The sequence below is a fragment of the Watersipora subatra genome, chromosome 9 (genome assembly GCF_963576615.1).
Source record: "Watersipora subatra chromosome 9, tzWatSuba1.1, whole genome shotgun sequence".
Taxonomy (NCBI): domain Eukaryota; kingdom Metazoa; phylum Bryozoa; class Gymnolaemata; order Cheilostomatida; family Watersiporidae; genus Watersipora; species Watersipora subatra.
Window position 1 is genome coordinate 59,293,278 of NC_088716.1, and position 23,208 is coordinate 59,316,485.

Here is a 23,208-nt window from a genome sequence, read left to right on the forward strand (position 1 = left end):
AATCCCTAAAAATCTTAGTAAATCAACATTTATTTTTAAAACACCCCAAGAATAAATATGAAAATTATTGTAATATTGAACAGGCTAAACAATTCCAACGACTAACAGCAGCACTTAAACTCTGTAACATATTAAATGGGTTTTACAAGCTGTAATAGTTGTTATCATTGGTAAGATACATTGAATGGAATTTTAATTTATATCACTAATAGTCTTTTATCAAGATCAATTGTGTTACTTTGTATCAATAGGCAACAGGCCCCATCATGGCTGTAATGCACTTAAAAGCAACCAAATGAAGATGCGTTGGTAATTTAACATATAATTAAGTCTACATTGATAACTTGGCAGCACGGTGGTTAATGACAGAATGATATCAGACAACTCCCAGATTTTATCCTACCTACAGTATGTAGCAATAATATTAATTTCAAAATGGTGTGAGATAACACCCAGCTCTAGTCATATTTAACATTATCGAACCAAAAGATGCCACTTCTCACCAGATGTAACAGACTGTGGACTTTTGGCACGGGTTAGCCCGAGTTCCTGCTCAGCCCTTAGTTTCTCCAGCTGCTTTTCATGTGACTCCTTCACCTCCTCCAGCTTCTTTTGTCCAGCAGCTATCTCAGAGATGAGTTCGTCTTGCGCTGTCTTCCATTCACAAGTTGGTATGAACTGCAAATGCTCGCAGTCCATTACAGGGGCATCGCATGATCCACACACATTGTCCTTCATCCTGGATACAGCTTCTTTTACACCTTCCAACTACAAGATACATAACAGCAATAGGATGATAAGAGTAATACCTTCTACTAAAACAAGAGAGACAACGTTAGATACATATCACTCAAGATTCATGGTCTGCTGTAACAGAAAGTAGCACGGGTAAGTGTAATGGAGCCCACCTCATTCAGCCGCTGCTCTAATAGCGATACAGTTTCCTCCTTCGTAACCAGCTCTTCAGAGATCTACAAATATTAACTCTAATTATGATAACTCTAGAAAGTATTTTATGTTTATATTTTAGCAACTTACCAACCAAACTACTCATATAATTTCATCTTAATTGATCCGTTCAAGTGATGATCATAAGATGAATGGTAACTTACCTTCAACTTATCTTCTAACAGAGTAGCGCTGACCCTCTCCTTCTCTTCTAAACTCAACTTCAGCTCTGCGACAGCAAGCTCGTGTGCTGACTTCAGCTTCTCAAGTTCACACTCGTGAGTGGACTGAAGATTAGCTAATGCTTCATTGTGATTGGCTAGTTGTTCATCTAAAAAATACGCTCTTGATATAAAATGCCAACACGCAAGAACAAATAAAATAACACAGATTTCACTGAAGCATCAGCAAAAAGGAAGGCAAAAGCAATTTTCTATATTAACAGAGCATGCTACAGAAGCCTGTGTTATTGCTTCATGTTTAAGCTTGATTGCCATCAGCACTGAGTAAAATGTACTGGTGCTTGTTCAGAACATGTTTACACGGCTCACACCTCATTGGCTAATTACGTATGCCATGGGTAATACTTGTTGCTTTAAGCCAACCATTGTAATAAGTATTTTAGCATTTAATAATAACAGAAACTTTGATTGAATAGTGATTGATCAATATACGACAAGCACACATATTAATGTTTATACCGTAAAACCTCTAATTGAACGACACCTCTATTTGACAATCACTATGGGAGAAGGATTGAAAAATAGAGCAACACCCTTTAATTGAAAGCCACCTCCACTTGACCGCCACTTTGACACGCTTTGATCTTTACGAACCCATAATAGCGAGTGATCAAAAGAAAAGCGTCCACAAAATCGTTATCAATAATGACTCGGTTACATCAATAACAATTAATTCTCTTGTTGTCAAACTCTCCAAGGCTTTTCCTTTTTTTTGCGTTAAAAGTTTGAAAGCTGCACTACTAGAAATACGCAATTAATTACTGTATCAGGCTAATAGTCATTCCTTGTTTAACGTACTTCCACGCATGTGAAAAATAATTTACATTTGCGATGGCAAATGAACAACTACAGTAATTTAACGCTAAACCGCTAAATGCAGCTAAAAGTGTATCATTACATTTATTTGTGTGAAATACAACGCGTAAGTTTTGCTCTCCTAAAAGAATTGTTGGACGCTAATATTGACTAGTTCAGCAGTGCAGAAAAAGAGTTTACACCAGAAGACATTGTGGAAGGTATTGAACAACCAAAAGAAAATGTTTGTTCCATCGAAAGCAACAATCGGAACCCAAATGGCCGAGCAAACGATGCAAATATGTTTGTTTCAAAAACGTTAATTATTGTTAATGCATGTATTATAGGTATGGTTCGTTTATGTCACATGTTCATGAATATATATAGCATGAATATATATTTGTAGCATTTGATAGATTATTGTTATTTAACTTATAAATTATAGCATATTATTTGATAGCATCCTTGCGGCAATCTGATCTTACAATTGATCCTCTTCTATTGCACATAAAAAGCCAGTTTTGGCTGCAAATTGTAGCAAACATACAAGTTCAATTAGCTTTTACGCAGTATTGATAAATATAGTTATACAATAAAAATATGTCTTCAGATTTAGACTGAAATAAAAATTTAAAGCTCTAACAAATTTCAAAGCAGGGCCACAGGCTATAATATCATCGCAGGTTAATTGCAAGCAATAGATAACAACTGGTAGAGATGTTTCTCGGCCCAATCCAGATTTATTAAGGGATTATTTATTGCATCCAAAAGGTTTCCCTATATTTTTCCCTCTACTCCGGAAAGAGAGGGCAAAATATATGCAACATTCGCTTCGTCGTAAAAGGGCTAAACCTACCTTCCCAAAATTTTGACAAGCTATTGGGAAAATACAACCACAGCCTCTATTTGAACGCCACTATAAGGAAAGGGTTGAAAAACAGAGCGGCATGACATTCAAATAGAGGTTTTACAGCATATAAATCTCATTGCTTGTCTTTTGTTTTCTGCCATCGCTGTGTTCAGCTGTAGCATTATAATCTAGAGATGAAAAATTCTCACAGTACTAGAATTGAACGCGTGACCATTGCAATTACAGGCATGCAAACACGTGCACCTAACCACGAGGCTAAGCCGTTCTTACCTTATTTAGCTCATCTATGGTATCCTTATAGCGATGAAAGGTAAATATGTACGTTTTATTATGAATTAATATTACCTCTTGCATTTTTTTCTTTCAAAATATTTTTTAAAGCCATTTCAAAAACCATTTTTCATTTTGTTTCAATTTGTAATTTTCCAATGTGCTGTTTCGATTTCAAATGTTCCATTACAGTGTAACTGTAACGGCACAGTTTCAATCTTCAACTTCCGGTTATTGCGAAGGGTAACCACAAAAAAAACTAAAAAATTGTCCCATGAACATTCTCGAGAAGAAATTGTCTCCACATTTTCTCTATTTTGATATTTCATTTTTTCATTTGTGCCAGTATTGAACATTGAGATGTACCAGTATTGTCGTATTCAAAATTTTGATGGATAGCTTCAACAGTAACAGTAACCTTTTTTATACACACACTTCTACATGTATGTACATTTTGTTATTATTAATTCGTCATGATGATCTCTCACAGCACACAGACTAGTTGGACTAGACTAGTTGAACAATAACATCGAGAAGACAGATCGAGGAGTATCATTAAAACAACGAACATACTTTTGTCACTACAATGAAGCGATGTAAATTTAAACATGAAACTAATACTAATAGTGATTACGACTTACTAGTAACCGACTCCCGATTTTGAGCAGCGCTAACCAAGAAGTCTTGCTCAGCCCGTAGCACTGACATCTGTTCTTCGTGGGCAGCTTTAATTTCCTTCAGTTCATTGCACCGGGCATCTAGCTGAGAGAGAAGTTCCTCTTGCGCTTCTTTCCATTCACAGCTTGGTACAAACCGCAGGTGTTCACAGTCCATGACGGAAGCATCGCAAGATCCACAAACCTTTGCTCGTGTTCTACGCACAACCTCCTGAACGGCATCGTACTATGTTAGAAAAAGAACAAATGACGAGTCACCCGAGCATGAACAGTAATGACAGTCATATATAGAAAAGTCAATGAGAATAATTCTGCTGAGCAATGCTCAAGAAATAGAGAAAGGTTGGCCAGCGAATAAAAATCAATGTATCGTGTCTCAAATAGAAGGTAATTCGCTTGCAAGAGGTTGCATGACTGGCATTGATTTAAATTGTACATTGTTTAACAATGAACTGCGAGTGTCTTACATCAATCTGTCTGTCAGTTAGCTTGGCTATTGTATCATAGGCCATCTGTAAGCCGGATCTGAGCTCTGACACCTCATCTTTCACTTCCATCATGAGTCTCTATAAGAATGCGAACCCATCAGTATATTGTATGTACCACATTTCATAGCGCTTTAAGATATCTTTCTGATAATACACTAGTGGTGCTGAAGATACCTTAGGGGTAGGAAATGTGAGAGATGAAGGTAGATCCTCGGGGGTAAAGGTACTGATTTCAGCAACACCAGTTTTTCTGACACCCAAGATAGTATCATCTAATTCGAACCACTGGAATCCAATGTCGGTGTTAACAGCTATGTCAACTGTGCTGGGCCTAAAACAGCATGCATTTTGTATCAACTAAAAAAGGCTGCCGCAGCTAACCAACCGACATCGGTGCCCTGACTGCCTAAACATTGGTTAAACAACTTAGCGACACATAATAACTACCAATCGAAAGTACAATTGAAGTACAGTTAAAGAGAAGGAACTTACAAAGAGAGTGCATAGGGTGTCTGATTTTTAAAACAACCAAGTTTACCCAAGTAGAATCTGTGAGAACAGGTGGTATTAACCCCTTAAAAGTTTACTTGCAACAATATTCACATTACAGGTATTTGGCATCAAAAGATTCACCATGTCTTACTCTGCTGTGTTGTAGGTGCAAAATATGTAGAAATGTGATTACAAGCTCTTTAAAGTTAAAAAACGAACAGTTAATCGCAACCATTATGAAGACAGCCATATGTTGGAACCCCTCTCCGCAACGGCTCAAATGGGACATAGTTGAACATGATTTGCGTGTTCTTAAATGAATGCCTGTCTTAAAATATAAAACATTTGGTGCCATAACATCCTTATACATTTTAGAACTTTGGGGTTGAAATGAGCCTGCTATGAGATCAGTATATACCTATATTATGCTGTGTTATGACAATTTCTGCATATTTTACCTCTTCAGCTGACTTTTGATTAATAAGTATTTATTAATATTTAATAATATTACCATTACTGTTACTATTAATATTACCAGCTGTTCGTAACCATTACTGCCGCCACCAAATGATTACAAACAGCCGAAGGAAGAGCGAGTGAATCCAAATTATTGGCTGACTTTGTAGCCAGTAGATGTGAGAGACAGAGCCTTAATAAAACATATTATTCTATAACTTGAAAGCAATTGTTTGAAATATATCACCATTTAGTTATTATATGCTACAATAAATAATTTATTAAACAAACAGTAATCGCCGAGGAGATACTAATCAATAATCATTTCACATACGATATAAAGCATTTTGAAGGTCGCTAGTCATCTTATAATGTCTAAATGGATGACAACAGTTCAGTTTAATCAAAGGATAATGTGACAGCTCTTCAACCCTCATCCCTTAATAACGAATACCAGACAGGTTCACAAGAGCTGATTGGGCGGCGCATAAGAGTCCCATCCCAAGGACAACTAGTAGATACCAATAAAGCTATAACCATTCCTTATTCTTGGCTCAAACCAGTATCATATGCATGGCATGCGAATTGCCGTGTCCTGCTACGCAAGCTTTCCTGGATGTACTCCACAATCACACAACTATTACATCCTACAGAAAGAAATGTTATTACTGGCGCAATTGATAGTTGCACCCATTTGTCTTTACTTTCCACTGGCGGGACACATGAGTCTGAGATTCACTCAATTCAACTCGATCCTAGCATAGCAATGACTATGCATGACCACGCAGTTCAATGCTCTTGTGAAATGCACGAAGGATTTAGTTGTACTACCCTGTAATTTCATAGTTATTCAGTTCACATTAATCGCACACCTGTATAAGCTTGCATAGCAGGACCCCTTATGCCATAAATACGACATTGGTCTGAATCCAGCCTTACAGACCTGCAAGATTCAGAGAAATCCAGCTTGCCGGCCTTGACAGGGGAAGTAAATGACCCCGACTCTGAATAACAAGGCGATTCTATCAATGTTATGGATGATGTCGGCATCGACTGGCTCCCCAGAGACACGTCTGTATAAGCATATAACATACCCGCAGTGAACGCCATTTTGAACAGAAAAGCTGCTGAAGAAAAGTTTTCCATAAAAATGCTGTCCAAGCTTGAAGTTGATCAGTCCTACCTCCGAACTCTGTAAATGGGCTATTTTCCTGTAAAGGAGAAAGTTGTGCCTTAAGCGGTGAAGGGCGCGCTTCTAAGCGATATTTTATGAGTAAGTTTTCCTCAGTCAGTCTCTTAGTCTCTGCCTACAACGATTCATGGAACGAAAGGGTCAGAAACTACAGACTGGCCCGAACCACCTCTTTTGGTGCCTTTTTATGAGGATATGGTACGACTTATTGCTACAATAGATAAATATTTTGCAGTTGCTAAAAAGCTACAAGAAATATTGGAGCATACCCTTAACTTTCCACATTCAGCATCATACTGCCTCTTTACATCCACCAACTCGAGTCTAAGTTGTTTCTACAACATAAGTGTCATAACATCCACGTAGAGCTTTCTGTTTACCACATCGCCATTCAGTCAAATATGTAAAAACTCGTGTATCGTAACGAGGAGACAATTCCTTAAGCACAGCATATTGTCATTTTTTTGATGAGCTCTTACATTACGACAAACAATAACTCGTGTTTTGCTGTTAGGAGAAACAAATGATATACAGTGTTCTACTATAGAACTCAATTACTTGTAGCAGACTAGTAACAGTCTGGTGGCACTCACACCCCTAACCATGTCCAGGCTGATAACACAGCAGTTGTAATTTCCTCACTGACCTCTCTAATCTGGCTAGGGGTTCTACAACTATAGACTTCCTTTTCCAAGTTTGAGAACTCAGCTAGTTCTTTATACTCTTTGTATAGCGCATCGTAATCTTTCTCCCTACAAGAAATGGTCATCTACCTGTTGTAATATGACTATTTTCCTTTTCAGCTGTTGAACTACTCTCCAAAGAAAAAAATAATCACAAGAAGATCGTTTCACTTGCAGCAAAGTTTGACTTACAATACAACAATCTTGTTCTCTTTTAAAGCCAGTTTATTCCGGTAGTCTTCAATTTCTGCAAGAGACTCTTGCAACTTTTCTCCTGCAGCTTCCTAACAATTATAAGAACCAGCTTAAATGACGCCTCCATCTCACAACAACCTAACAATATGTTTACTCTATGTTCTCTGCTACTTACCAGTATTTCTGCTTGCTCAGTTATTTGTTCCTCAGCAAACTTGGACATCAAATGACTCTTTTCCATTCCTGATCTATTAAACCGAATAGAAACTTCATTAGGCTCACCCAATTCGTCCTCCACTTTTTTCAGGTCAGAACATATATCGACACTCTCTTGTTCTTGTACTATTTGGCTGGCATTTGTGTCCTTTATTGGACCAAATTCTTTCATGTGAAATGTGTCACAAGCAAAAGACATTTCAGTGGAGTCCGACTCACTCCTGGTTGAAGGCACATTTTGTAAAAAACTTTCTTTAAAAGATTGTTTTTCTGCTGAGTTCACTGTCCTAATAGCCAGCATATTTTCTGTATGCTCTGTTGGTGCATTGACCTCTGAAGATATTCCAACTCCATTTTGAAACTGTGCCTCCTCCGACAGCATTAGTTGATTTCTCTGTTGACTGCTTTCCACTTGATTTAATTCTAACTGTTTTTGCAAATCGACTTTTTCCTGTTTAAGAGAGTCAAATGTTGGAGAATTTTTTGCTGACTCCAATATCATTTTCTCTGCTCTTTCAAGTTTCCAGCTCATTTCCTTCATCTCCTGCTCTTTTGTCGCTAAATCTTTTGTCAACCGTTCTTGCATTTCTGTTTTTTCTTTCTGCAATAAATTGCGTTCGTGTGAAATACTAACCGACTCAGACTGTGCTTGCTCTAAGCTAGAAAGTAATTTATTTATTTGCTGTTCTTTTGCCATTAAATTCATTTCCAATTGCTCTTGGAGTCCTGTGAGTTCTTTTTTCTGTAAATCATCATCCAGTAAACTATGAGCTGACCCCGACACCATGTTCTCCGCTTGCTCAAGTTTCAAACCCATCTCTCTCACTTCCTGCTCTTTGGATGCTAGATTTCTTGTCAACTGTTCTTGAATTTCTGTTTTTTCTTGCAGCAATATATCGCGCTCGTGTGAAATATTAACCGACTCAGACCGTGCTTGCTCTAAGCTAGAGAGTAATTCTTTCATTTGCTGTTCTTTTGCCATTAAATTCATTTCCATCTGTTCTTGCAATCTTGCTCGCGCTTTTTCTTGTAAGTCGTGATCTAGCAAACGCTTAGCTGACTCCGACACTATATTCTCTACTTGCTCAAGTTTTAAACTCGTCTCAGTTTTCTCCTGCTGTTTGTTTGCAAGATCTCTTGTCAGCTGTTCTTCCATTTCTGATTTTTCTTTTTGCAATAAACGGTGCTCTAGCGAAATGCTGGCTGACTTGGCCTGTGCTTGCTCTAGGCCAGATAACAATTCTTTTATCTGTTGTTCTTTTGCTGCGAGAGTCATCTCCATCTGCTCTTGCAGTCTTGTCCGCTCACTTTCCAATAGTTCGCGATCTAGCAAACATATACTGGATCCTGACTCAACGTTTTCTGTTTGCTCTAGTTTGGAACTCTTTTCTTTCCTCTCCTGGTCTCTAGTGGTTAGATCGGTCAGCTGTTCTTGCATTTCAGACTTTTCCTTCTGCAGTAAATCACGCTCAAGTGAAATGCTAGCCGATTCAGACCGTGCATGTTCTAGTTCAGAGAGCAGTTCGCTTATTTGTTGCTCTTTTGCTACTAGAGTCATTTCCAACTGCTCTTGCAGTCTTGCCCGCTCGTTTTCCAATAATTCACGATCTAGCACACGATTACTCGACTCTGGCTCCATCCTTTCTGTTCGCTCTAGTTTGAAGCTCACTTCCTTCCTCTCCTGCTCTCCAGTTAGATTTGCTGTCAACTGTTCTTGTGTGTCCAAAAGTTTATTCTGCAGTGAATCATACTCGAGTGAAATGCGAGCCGACTCAGACTGAGCCTGTTTTAAGTCAGCGAGCAAGGTTTTTATTTGTTCTTCTTTTGCCACCATAGTCTCTTGCATCTTTGCGTGCTCCTTTTTCAACAAATTGAGATCTAGCAAACTATTTTCTGACACCAACGCAATATTATCCGTTTGCTCAAGTTTTGAACTCATTTCATTCAGTTCCTGCTCTTTTGTTGCCGAATTGCTCGTCGACTGTTCTTGTGTTTTTGTGTTTTCTTGTTGTAGCAAACCAGACACAAAAGAAACACAATCCGAATCAGCTGGGGCCTGCTTCAAATGAGAAAGCATTTCCTGTTTTTTAGCTACGAGACTCACTTTCAACTGTTCTTGTAGTTCCTCCTTTTCTTTTTTCAATGAATCATAATCTATTGACACGTTAGTAGATTCCAACACTTTTTTTTGTGCTAGTTCCAATTCACAAAGCAAATCTTTTATTTGCTTTTCCTTTGCTACTAAATTAGTTTCCAGTCTCTCTTGAAGTTCTGATTTTTCTTTTTGTATCAAATCTAGCTTTAAAGAAACACCACAAAGTTCAGATATTCTTGCTTTTGCTTGCTCGAGCTCAGCCTTCATTTCATTTTCTCGTTGTTTCTTTTTCGCTACTTTCTTTTTAAAGTTTTCAAATAGCTTTGCCTGGTCCATATGCTGAGTGTTCAGATCAAGAGGGAGCTTGTCAACATCTGATACACTCATAAGTGCTCGCTCCAATTCTATTTGGTCATTTGATCTTTGTTGATCTAATTCCTTCACTTTTGTTTCCAAAATTTGGGCCTTCACAGTTTCTTCCTTTTTTGCAATTTCTAATGCTGAATTAGATTTCTGCAACTTTTCAAATGACTCTTGGAGTGTTCGATTATGTTTGAGAGCAACTGATAGTTTGGACTGGAGAGAACATATCGAGTCACCTTCTTCTTGATCATCTTCCTGGACCCTCTCTGGCCGTTCTGATAAAGGTACATACAAAAACTAAACAAAGACATAAGACCAGAGTATTATCTATCAGGAAACTATCATACTACTTGAAAATAAAAATTATTATTTTATAATTGAATAGTGCTTTCTGAAACTAAACACACCAGGAGTGAGACGGAAAACTTTATGTGGCTCCATGAATACATCTTCTTCTTCAATAAAAGAGCTGGCAGAAACCCGATCGGAAGCCTGTCTTTTTCGTCTCCGACTAACATTTCCAGGAAATGATGGCCTGCGGAAAGAGCTTGAACCAGCCCCACTTTCAAAAAGTTCCCCTACAGTCATATACAACGGCGGTCGTGGATACACTAGCCTTATAAAGGTATAAACAATAGCCACTGATAATGCATCCATATATATTTTCTTGTTATAAGTTTAATGCTATACATAAATAATGATTCAACACCAAACAATTATTAGCATTTTAGATTGTTACAATAAACTGAAATCTTGATAAATACAGTAAGTAAAATAAACAAGAACTCAGTGAGAACGGTGATGGTAGTCCTCTATCTTGCTAGCATTTAGTAAACAAAAGATAAGATGGGTGGAAAACACACATGAAATGGTGCAACTGTTATGGGTTATGCTGCGTGTCTGTAACAAGCCCTAAAGGGGGCCATGCTTTACCATGCTCAGATGAAACAATCTGTTACCGTTACATTTTTAAGGAGTTGTTTATGTAGAATCACCAAATTTCAGGTCATTCAGAGCATCCGTATTTTTGTTACTGACTAAATTTTACATAGAGTTTGGCCACAACTCAAAAACAACCATGGTCTCAACCAATCATTTGATAACCAATCATTATCTATTAACACACAACTGCTTGTGATGGGCATTAAAGTAGCAACCCTCTTATAAACATGATTTTGGAAAAGAGAGCGTTTACTGCCAATCTCGTCGAAAAGCTGTTTGAACATAGGCCTTTGAAAAAGAAAGCACTACACCTCTGAAACAACAAGCTGCAATTAATCACCAACTGGAGAAGTCTTGACTTACGAAAACCTAATTATCCGACACCTAAAGGATCATTCCCATGGCTAGGAAATTACACACGCTGCAACTTCGTGAGAGCCAACACTACCATAACCTGCAATTCCACTATCTCATATGCGGTAACAAGACCCGTCCCTTCAAACACCTGAGCTACCAGACCAAGGGTTAGGAGAGACCAAATCCAGTAAATAAAGGATAGCCAGCGAAATACACACCTGAGACGGTGCCTAGGGACTACCTCCCTTAAACGTCCAAACCAAGACCAAACCAAAGCAAGAAATGACCAGCCAGAAATGACAATTTAATATCAGACACAGCCAAAAAAGTAACTATTTTTGAAACTTTAATATTCATAACTTTTTCACAGGATCTTTCACAACATGTTGTAATCTTTTGCACGTCACAATTCTTTTAGCCGATGATACCCTGACTTATTTTTATCTCCTATAAATAGTAAAAACAGAAATACTGCAGCATTTTTCTATGTTCAGTATTCAGCCACTGGATCTACACAGAGCAAGGCAAGTTGAGCTATTTTACAATATAATGTAAGGCAGTTGCTGAGTCCTATCATTTGAGAGTTATACACTTATTTTAAAACTTAAAGTCTTGGATCATATGTAATCTATTAACCTTTTCTCCTGTTTTACTGATTTTTATTTTGATTCATTTTGTTCCAACTACTTAAATAGCATCTTACACTTAATATTTTGCGACTGATTGTTCTTTAACAAATTCTGTCTTCATTAAAAATAGAACATTGTGAACTTTGCTGAAACAGTTTAATTATTGAGCTGGTAGGTTACCCAACCAGTTTTGTCTTGGGGGTAATTCGCATGGTCAATGAACTTTCATGCAACTATGTCGATGCATCAAAATCATAACTGCATGTCTTGAGTTCGGGTTGTTGGTATCTAAAATCCAGACATTACGCAATAGAACTAGGGTTTGTTTTGTAATATTGGTGGAGTAAATGACAATCAGCGCACACCCTCAAACAACTTCACCGATGTGCCAGAGGCAAATTCTTTACACTCTCAATGCTTTAGCTCAACACAAGTACTGCTACATTGTCATATCACTGACAGAGAATATTGTAGTACCTTTATCAGCTGTTGCCTGCTCCAAGCTTAGAAGTGGTCCTGAGATTTTTGAGGCACACCATGTCATTCGGCGGTTTTTCTGCAATTTCAAGCGACAATGCACTGCTTGCTCATCCAATTAAAATTACTAAATGATATCGCCATATCTCATATTGTTCAAATTATCAGCTTTATGTCTAGCGTTGAGGAATGAGCAGCAACACACAGCTTACACTCTATCATACAAGTGTAACCATATATAGTGTCTACAAAGAACATTATACCAGAAAAACAGTAAATACAATGCCAAACCAGTGGAAAGATACCTACAGCAATTACATCCTCCTTTGGAACAGCCGACTGTAGCAACTCTTTCAGAAGTACACTCTTAGCCTCAGAGTCCTAGGCAAGAAAGTTTTCAAACATAGACATACTTGTATTGTTCACAGGTGTGAATACACATATAATTTAAACTTTGGTAACAAAAGGCACATATCTCTTTGCATACAACAGCTAGACTTTCAAACTGTATTTACTATTTGATAAGAGCCTCACGGATGGAGGGCTTGCAACTACGGCCATACAAACGACTCGGTACCACATCTGTTCAGTGCATTCACAGTGGCAATCAATGATGACTCTCCACTCATACAAGCTCAGCTCATAGATCACAGTGAACAATAAAAGCAGAGCTAAACCTACCAAATTGGCTTTTTGCGCCAGTTGCAGTTCCAACTCGCTGATTCGTTTCTCCAGTCGTTTGGTCAGAGTGTGTTCATTTATCACTTCATTCACAATCGGCTCTGTGGAGACTGCCTTCGCTCTGTATGCAAACTGCCCAAAAGTAAATAAATACATACAGTAGACAACTCTAAAAGGTTTTTTCTTTTTAAAGAGCCAATTGGGTGAGTTTGGGAAGAATTTGGAATGGATCAGGCAATTTAAAAGTAATTTACTGTTCATACAGCGTAAAATTCTTATAACGCTCTTGGAACAGATTATTTAAGTTGTGGGAGTGTCTAGTGTACTAAGTAATCAGTCAACCAAAAGGAATCAAAATGTTTCGCTTGGCATGTCCCAGACACACTGTCTACACAAGCCTTCTTACAGCCATTCTGTCATAGATCATACATGTATATATTCTATTAATGAAAAAGCTGAAAGACTCACTCTCAATGTGCTGACCGTCTCATCAACAGATGCAGGGGTTATACTGGCGATAATGGCTGTCCGTGAGTTCCCTCCAATTGAATTTTGAAGGAGCCTCGTAAGTTTGCTGTCTCGATAAGGAATGTGAGAGCTGAAAAAGTAGTTCAAAAAAAGGTTTGTACTACTAAGGTTTGATACTAGCATCATCGCTCATTACTCTGTTAGTATTCTTACAAATAACATTCTCTGAAGAGTTTACTAGTTTGGTTAGGTTCAATAAGGACAGTCCGGTGAACCGAAGACATGCGGCAAAATGTATGACACCTTTTCTCAGCCAGCTTGTTCATGCAGAGAGCTAGAGCGTGTAATGATGTGTTGATGCGACTCCCTTCCTTGAGCCTCACTCCCACAGCTCCAGTCTGATTCGCCTTCTCAGAGCCAGCAAGGTCAACAAAGTTCTGTAAGCAACCGATAATGGAATTTCAACCAAAACTGAGGCTTCATACAGAGAAAGAATGTTGGACAATTTTAAAATTTCTGACAAAACCCAGGATCAGAATTCTAAAATTGCTTTCCTCACACTCTTCGACACAAAAAAACTCCGAAGCGTGTCCACGGGTCCCGAAAAACTATGGGAACTGGAAACAGCATGATTACATCAGCATCAATCCAGCCAACCATTCGAAAAGTAAGTCTTCATAGACAGAAGAGAGCCTATATGGGAGGCTCACATGATAATTGTGGAGGGAAAGGAGGCAATCTTACCAGTTGAGAGACAAGAACTGCTCCATCATCATCTCCTTTAAGCTGGCTTTCTACTATCTACAAGAAAACTATTCACTACATGTATGAGACTTTACATGATTGTTGTTGTTTACAATGCACATAGGAGCAAAGAATCAATTTAAAAGAACACTAACATGTAGGCCATTTGTCATACCGAATAGTAAAACGAATTAAAATTTAGCTGTGAAAAATACAAGAGAATACAACTTACCATCGTTCTAAAACAAAGCTCTATCAATGGCTAAGAGTGAGTATTATAAGGTAGGAAGTGCTCAGGAAGTGTTACAGCTACTGCTGTAACACCGCAGCCCTCCCTTTAAAGAGGGTGCCTACAGAGACTAAGGACAAATATAACAAACCAGCGTCGCTATGGCATGAGACCGAGAACTCCGTTCATTAAGATTTGTGTTGCCAACGTGCCGGACCTTGTCACCGGAACGAAGAAGTCTCTTAAAGTCTAATGCACTTTCCACGAGCTCCTGACGAACATTGTCTACATAAACTGAGCCATCCTGCAAAACGAAATTAAACATGAGCCTGCACAAAATATTGGTAAATTTTATCAGAAAGTATCGGTACTTTTATACCATTTGCGATTGTTTTTGATGTTTGAGGTCATCTGTCTGCCAAGATGTTTCAAGATTAAAATCGACAAAACTTGATCGCGGTTAAAACGCACAGATCAAGCTAAAGTGCGATTATGATGTCTATTGTTGCAAAAGACCGTATGAATAGAGACGCGTAACACTGCAAAGTTCTTGAAAGCAACAGCTGATATTAACTATAGCAATGATAGCAACTAGTGATGTCATTTCGTACATACTTTTCTTGAGTGGTTTAACAGCGATCAAGTTTTTTGGATTTTAATCTTGAAACATCCTGGCAGTCAGATCACCTCAAACATAAGTTGCGATAAGACATCGCAGGAAGTTTTTCCATCAAATGACAAATCATGTCTGCAGAAGATCGTCGTGATGTAAGAAAGATGTACGCGCGCGTAGGTTTAACCAATCATACACAAACTACGCAATTGTCTGTTTGACAATGGTAAAATCTCTCAACAGGTTGCCATATCAGCCTAGCCATTTATATTAACTTGCTGCCATCTACTGGGCTGGTTTACCTTGCTGATTCCTTACCTCTGACTCCCGTATCTTCAGGTTCTGGTTGCCAGACAGAAGGTCAATGACCTCTTCATTATAAATCTCCTTATAGTGCATGCTGACAAGAAAGGCTCTATCAGCTGCCTGTGAAACAGACCGGTAGGTTTTTATATATGCTGCCAACTTGACCATAAATTATAAGCTTTAGACTTTGTGATAGAGTGGATTGCATAACGACCTTGAGTGGTGTAATGATCATTGCATAAAACACAAGCAACTATGACTGAAACCATAATTCAGTTGTACTGCAAAAAGTGACTGCCTGGTCGTTTGTAAGACATACGGTCATTGGTTATTCGATGAGCCGCTGACAAAACCGTTACACCAAAGTGACCGAGTTTAATGCATGGAGATTCTCTAATAGTCAGCAATCTACCAACTGAAGATCATGTGGTGGATCATGTGGCTGCCACCACCAATGCTAAAGCATTGCAGGGAAATATGGGCTACACGGAGAACTAAGTTTGCAGAGTTTTTTTGAAGAAAGCGTGATTAGTATATTTCGTACTACTAGTGTGATGATTGGCTGTTTCAAATGATTTGGGTTGTTCACTGCAATCTTATTGGTCGTGTTGGGACATCAATTGAATGCCTTGCCATCTGAGGTTTCACTATAAAACTGCCTTAATGCAAAAATTTTCTTTGTGCATTAATATCACGGGCAACCTAGTGACGCCAGTCAGCATTCCCAGCCATCATGTTCATACCAGCATAATACAAGTAAAAAGGCCTTGCATTCAACATGCACCTTGCAAGATGGCAATCTACCATCGCTAGCTTTTACATGTATACTGACATATGATGCCAAAGCCAAGATTTCTTACCTCGGCAACCAGCTCAAAGAGCTCATTGACAGCGTATTCCACAAGTCCACGCTCCGTTGGCGAGCCTAGCATCGTATGTGTTTTACCACTAGCCGTCTGACCATAAGCGAAGATTGTTCCATTTATGCCTGCCAATGCAAGTATGAGTCATTCTGGTTATGAGCGGTGGGTCGAGTCTTTTGAGTCATATACAAATGCTCACAAACAAGGAGGGTTTATAAGGTGCTTACCTTTCACTGCCCCGTGCACAAGATCTTGGGCTATGGCTTTATAAGCAGCTAGGTTATCTTCATCTGGACCAATCACTTTGTCTACAATTACAGGACCAGAAGCTAATGAAGTTAGCTAATCAAGTTCTATTATCATTGCTACACAGAGCTAGGTAAAGCCAGGTTCCCAAATACATCACAAAGCACCGGCGACAGCACCGCAGGCTATTGCGGTGAAATGTGAACCTACATGCTGGGGACTGCCAATAGTTGCCAGCTGGGTAGCTGTTGCCAATGCATGAGTTTAGCACTGTTCAAATTTTACGAAAAGCCGCAGACAAAACCTTCCCGAAATGCACTGCACAGGTGAAGGTCACCATTAACGAAACGGAATGGCGGGCGAACATTTTAGGCGATTATTAGCGATGCAACTTTGTATGTGAACGCATGTCACCGAACCTAGCGTCGCAAGCGTTTTGCTGCGCAAGTTACTGCCGGGATATCGCAATCGATATGGGAACCGGGCTTAAAGGTTGACTTGCAACAAAATTCACATTACAGTTATTTGCTATCAAAAGATTCATCAAGTCTTACTATGTTGTGTTGTAGGTGCAAAATATGTGGGAATGTGATTACAAGCTCTTAAAAGCTAAAAAACGAACAGTTACTTGCAGCCACACGAGACCGCCGTAGTTTGGATTCTCTTTCCAAAACGGCTCAAATGTGACGTAGTTGTGGGAGATGGTTTCTGTTTACACTTTCATGCAACCTTATTCGTCGAAATATTTTCACAAATATACTTCACGCATTCAATAAAACCATGTCTATCGTTCTTACGCGTCTAATTTATCGTTATTGTAATGCTGTCACTTTTAGCACTGATATCTTACCGTAAAAATTCATATAATTTTTTAACCTTAACTCGAAGGAGTAGATATCATTGTCTGATAATCATGACGAGCCTGTTGGTCACCTGTGATAATCGAAAAGTGCTGCAAAAATTATTTGCGAAGTATTGTATCACATGATCAGATTACGATTTGACGATTAGATCAAGCCGAAACGAAACTAAAGTAGCAAGCATCTATATTTGATACGGGGTCTTTGGTAAAACCCAAAGTGTTTGTCATAAACTAGTGCTACGATAAGTTTTATATTGAGCTTTTTATTGGCCTTTCAATTCACGTGACACAATTAATGACTACGTCAGAGAAATAAACAGACTCCAATCTACGGCGGCTTTTCGTTTTTGAGCTTTTAAGAGCTTGTAATCGCATTTCCACATATTTTGCACCTACAACACAACAGAGTAAGACATGGTGAATCTTTTGATACCAAATAACTGTAATGTGAATTTTGTTGCAAGTCAACCTTTAAGGGAAAGACTCATTCAAAGATACTTGCGAGCGATGCGCTTCTTAACCTTACCAAATGCATAGCTGCCTTGCGAGCTTACGCCTGTTCCTGTGCGTAAAACCTCCTTGTTCAACTTTCGCCAATGAATCTTGCAGTCCGAATCAATTTCCCTAAAAGTATCAATAATCAAGCTTTAGAATGTCTTCATATAAATATAAAAGCTAGAGACAAATGTTTAACAATCCAATAGCATCCAAGATATTCCCTTAAGAACAAGTAAACTATAATAAGATGCATATATATAATATAATCCCACGACCGAACAAGCGGAGCGAAGTTTGAGAGTTTTATGATAAATGCATGTGCACACAACTTACGAAAAATTATTCATCAACAACGTCGCAAACCCTTGGATCGAAATATCATCAACAAATTTAACCATCGTTTTGTAGAGTCGTTAAAGTATAATAACGATACAAAACACATATAAGCCTATTTAAATATGTTACCAAGTCTTTGTAAACTGTCGACAGTCTCTTAAAACTTACCCATCTGATCGGATTATACACAAATAGACAGATTAATTTGGCCGAAAATTGTCAAAAAACGCTTGAAAAGCTTGGTTTAATAAAAGTTAAGACCGGCAAACGAAATGCCGAGCGGCAGAGAATAGAACCATTAAGTCGTGCGCATTTCACGAAAAAATAACGTGCACATTTCACCAGTCTATAGCATTGTCGAATTGCCGAAGGTTTCTGTAATTAACGTAGAAGTACAAAAATCGTTTCTTTTTTGCCGATTCTTTTTCTTTTTTGAGTACTTTGGTATTCTAACTGATGTCCAAAGCAGTGAAAGTAAAGGAAATGACGATGATATTTTTTCTAACGATTCTTATGAGATTATTACAATATTTAATTATAAGTTTGGATGACTATTGAAGTGTTATAGTCACACTAACAACATCGATGATGGGTAATATGTTACTGTTATTAATTTTTGTAAGTAGTTTTGTTAAATAGATTTTCTAAAAATCTATATAAATATCACAACTTCTTGTTATTGTTAACTATGACGTTTTGAAATGTAAACAAAATTGTGCATTGGTTTTCTATTATTACTGTATTACTATATTAATAATATTGGTTATTCTAATAATATCAGTGCATTTTACTTCTAATATTGGCCAATATTACATTTCTCCTATTGCAGGGGGAGAGATATAAACATATAATCTTTTCCTTTCATTATTGCTGTTTGTCATGACCAAACACTTTTTTAAATAGATTTTCTAAAAATCTATATAAATATCACAACTTCTTGATATTGTTAGCTATGACGTTTTGAAATGTAAACAAAATTGTGCATTGGTTGTCTATTATTACTATATTAATAATATTGGCTATTCTAATAATAGCAGTGCATTTTACTTCTAATATTGGCCAATATTGCATTTCTCCTATTGCAGGGGTAAAAATACAAACATATAATCTTTTCCTTTCATTATTGCTGTTTGTTGTATAAAATAACACCCACACCCAGTACATTACAGCTACCATTGCAGTTATCCTATTGCGCTGCAGTGCCATTTGACTGCTAATATTGCATTTCTCAGCCATCAGTGCCCTTTCTTTTTTCCAATATCACTTTGGTCGTAGGCTGTATGACAGGGAAATTTCTAGTATATAGAATAAATGTTTTCGTTTATGTTTAGCTTATGTAGCCATCACAAACACATGCAAAAGAATGGTTACACTAAAATGTTCGTGATCATTTCAACGGCCTTGGCCTAACGATTAAACTATACGATGAAATGCTAACATTCCTTGTTACGACGTATATTATTGGCCAGCTTGGGCCGGGCCTCAGTTGATGCTAGTAAAAGCTGCCTGTGCGTCACAGATTTATGTACAGTTTACAAACAGTCAGAGAACAGTTAGATTATTCCTTACAAAAGATGCACACCAAATGGAAGCAAAGGCAATTCTGTGAAGCTGCACTGCTATATCTAAACATTATAGGCTCTCACACGCACGTATTACAAATAATAGACATAATTATTCACGTTTTAAAATATATTGAAATAAATACAGGTTACAATGACCACTGATGGATATGAACGCTGACACAATTGTCAACATTGCAAGAACTAACATTTATGGGCTTGTCGTGCATGAATTCCTTTGATCAGAGCCTGTTACTGGTATAATATTATTATAGTAATAGTAACTTATCAATGCCTAGTAGACTTCGAAAAATAAACAGAAAATGATATATCATTAGATTTTAATTTTTGGGTCATATGAATATTTATTTTGTCAACGTTACAAATTGTTTATTCTACGTTAACACATGTACTTTAAAGACACAAAGAAATGAACCAATAAAAGCCATTGCAGAATATATAACTATTTCGATGTACAGTAATACTTCAACTTACGAGTGCTCCAACGTACGAGAAACTTGAGATACGAGCCAGCTTTCAAGCAAGTTTTAGCACTAACATACGAGCCATGTTTGAGATACGAGCACTTGAGTCAGTTGCCAAGTATGCCGGAGGTGTTTTATGAGAACAGGCTCACTCTGTATTTTTCAACTGCTCAGGTTATACTGTTGTACCGTGTTTTTGTGCACGATTTTCTGTGCAGAATTATGTGAATTAAAAGTACTGTGCGTAGACCGAAAGTTTGCCAGTAAAATGAAAGATAATACCAAGAAAAAGCAAATGATAACAGTCGATATTAAACGGAAAAATATGTGAAATGTGTATGCGTGATTGAGCTAGCTTGGCAATATGACAGAAATACATTCATAATTATCAAACAGAAGGATTATATTCAGGGCATTTAGTTCGCAAAAGGACTAACCATAGTTTCTAAACGGTGCAGCGATCTTCACGACCGCTGATGGCATTGGACAAACAATTGGCTGGTGACAGTGTAACTGAAACGATGCTATGTGAAAAGGCCGGCGCTATCTATCCAAACTGTTTAATAGACATTCGGAAAAGTTGGCTAGTGGTCGTGCATTAACCATTTGTGACGGACACTTGTGTTCGTCCTAATCGCAACATGTTGCAAGGGCGACAAAGGCAAACGTCCTTAGATAGGTTTATCTTAAAACGGCTGGCTAGTCGTGAAAGCGAAACAAAGGAAAAATTTCTCGCTAACCAGCGAGAAATTTGAAACTATGAACGCCGAAGAAATTTTAATTACGTTTAGTTGAAAATGAAATTTTGCTATTAGGTTTGCTTCTAAGTTTGTCTTTTAACACTGATAAAATCCAAATTTATCAAAGTCAACTGTTGTAACGAAGGATAACTTATATCTCCCTCCCTGGCAAATGCGAGTGTTAACTGCTATTGTATGTATTTAATTTTACATTTTAATTAATCACATTTCCTTGCATTATTTTTATTTGTTGCTTTTTGAAAGCATGTAGTACGTAAGGACAATAACCAACATGTTCTTTTTGTTACAATATCTCGTTTTGAGTGTTTTATTTGCTTTTTTAGAGTATGGAAACCAATCAATATATATTTAATTGTTCTATATATAAATTAATTGCACCAACATGCGAGTAAATTGACATACGAGCTCAGTCTCGGAACGCATTAAGCTCGTAAGTTGAAGTATGACTGTATGTTTTAAACTAATGGAAGCTTTTATTAGGATTCAACGGACCAACATTAGAGAGAAGTGTACACTAGCACAAATTTCTCACCTTTTTATTAGAGGTCGAATTCTAACCGCAACAACCTGCCGATCTACCATGTTGATCACACAAGAATCTGCGTAAAAGATGTAACAATAAGTTGCATCGATGAAATAGAAAACAAGAGAAATGATACTTGTTAATAGAATTCAACAATCTGGTGCATAATAATAACCTACAAGTGTCAAAATAAGTATATATATATATATATATATATATATATATATATCGATGCACAGACTAAAATAAGAATAAACCGATACGGTCTCATGACAACTAATTCAGTAAGAAACCAAAGTGAGTAGGACCCAAATGTTCAAAGTATTATGTACCCATCGAAATAACTTACTGAGCTTATTCAGTATTGATTAGTCTAAATTCCTAATCCATAGAAATTATTACAGAAGTCTCTAATATAAACCAGATATTAGAGATAATGTTTGAAATATTTAAGTTATAATTTTAGATGTGTTATAGAATTATTTGTAAGAGCCATACTTTAAAGTATAATCAACACAGTATGTTTTGTGGAGGATCAAAATGTTGTAGTTTTGCCTGTTTCCATGTAGCAATCAATGGAAACCTTAGATGCAAAGGAATTCAGCCATTGCTCTTGGCAAAGATTTGAGGAATCATTAAAAATATCTTATTAACAATGACCAGCATATTTGCAGCATACCGGACTGTGCATAGTTATAACATGCTAGTTGCACCATATAAAGACGAAAACAATTTTTGTTCGGGCACAATTTCAAATGTAACAAATTTTTCGAAACCAAACACAATATTTGTTCTATTTAAAAGCTACAATTAAAGACTAAACATCATTTACGGTGAACATTACACCAGAGCTGTATCATGCGCAGTTTTATACCTTTCAATTACGAATGTACAAAAGTAAAAGATATCATTCAAGTGTATAAAAAATCACTGTAATCGCCCACTAGAAACTCATGACAGTATTATGTACAATATTACCTTCTACTCTGAGGGGTTGCGCTTGAAACTCAATCAGGAAAAGAGAATTTTGAGAAATAAAAAGTAATTTATGTCAGTTTAAGCCATAATTTCATTACTTCAAAACGCTTGAAACGCTTCCAAAACTTTCACAATTAATGTACATTTTAAGTACATGTCCTTTTACATGCAGCTTAACCCTTTCGCGGGCAGAGCGACATTTTTGTCGCTTTGCAATACGGCTGCTAATGGGCAGTGCGACGTTTTTGTCGTTTCGGTAACGTATTTTATTATTGCAGTTTATGGTTAGCTAAATGCCGTTTTTTGCTTACTTTTTTTACCAATAGCAAGCTACGATATAGTAGTTTCGGTTAGCCTCAAAAATTGACTTTAAGGTTGAAAAAAAACGATCGTTTTTAGCAGTGATGAATAAATAAACTTACAAAAAAAATTAGAAAATTGTTCTAAATAATTTATAAACTTTTATTTTTCTTGGTTCGGTTTTAGCTTTTATTTACCGAATTTTTCGAGGGTTTGAGTTTAGTTTACCGTCATGGCGACTTCTAAAAGAACCTCCCGAGATTATTCTAATAAAGCAAGTACTAGTAACAAAATTACTAAGAGATTAAGAGCTAACAGTGACTTTTTAGATTTAGTAGCAAGAGATGACAGTGAATCAGGTTTGG

General features: G+C 37.3%; 1 protein-coding gene across 1 annotated transcript in view; it reads right to left on the reverse strand.

Annotated features, from left to right (window-relative positions):
- The window catches only part of LOC137405291 (kinesin-related protein 4-like), a 46,559-nt gene extending 24,935 nt beyond the window's left edge, over positions 1-21,624 (reverse strand). The window contains exons 1-24 of the mRNA XM_068091520.1: positions 21,575-21,624; positions 17,927-18,024; positions 16,520-16,600; positions 16,290-16,417; positions 15,442-15,549; positions 14,662-14,814; positions 14,282-14,338; positions 13,841-13,974; positions 13,538-13,667; positions 12,956-13,201; positions 12,694-12,769; positions 10,391-10,561; positions 7,485-10,258; positions 7,307-7,398; positions 7,078-7,183; positions 6,701-6,766; positions 6,423-6,546; positions 6,183-6,312; positions 4,466-4,622; positions 4,271-4,369; positions 3,768-4,029; positions 1,113-1,279; positions 909-971; positions 504-768 (exon numbers count right to left, since the gene is read on the reverse strand). Coding sequence (XP_067947621.1) covers positions 504-768; positions 909-971; positions 1,113-1,279; positions 3,768-4,029; positions 4,271-4,369; positions 4,466-4,622; positions 6,183-6,312; positions 6,423-6,546; positions 6,701-6,766; positions 7,078-7,183; positions 7,307-7,398; positions 7,485-10,258; positions 10,391-10,561; positions 12,694-12,769; positions 12,956-13,201; positions 13,538-13,667; positions 13,841-13,974; positions 14,282-14,338; positions 14,662-14,814; positions 15,442-15,549; positions 16,290-16,417; positions 16,520-16,600; positions 17,927-18,024; positions 21,575-21,624 — 5,737 coding nt within the window. The remainder of the gene's footprint in view (positions 1-503; positions 769-908; positions 972-1,112; positions 1,280-3,767; positions 4,030-4,270; positions 4,370-4,465; positions 4,623-6,182; positions 6,313-6,422; positions 6,547-6,700; positions 6,767-7,077; positions 7,184-7,306; positions 7,399-7,484; positions 10,259-10,390; positions 10,562-12,693; positions 12,770-12,955; positions 13,202-13,537; positions 13,668-13,840; positions 13,975-14,281; positions 14,339-14,661; positions 14,815-15,441; positions 15,550-16,289; positions 16,418-16,519; positions 16,601-17,926; positions 18,025-21,574) is intronic.
- Between the last annotated feature and the right edge of the window lie 1,584 nt (positions 21,625-23,208).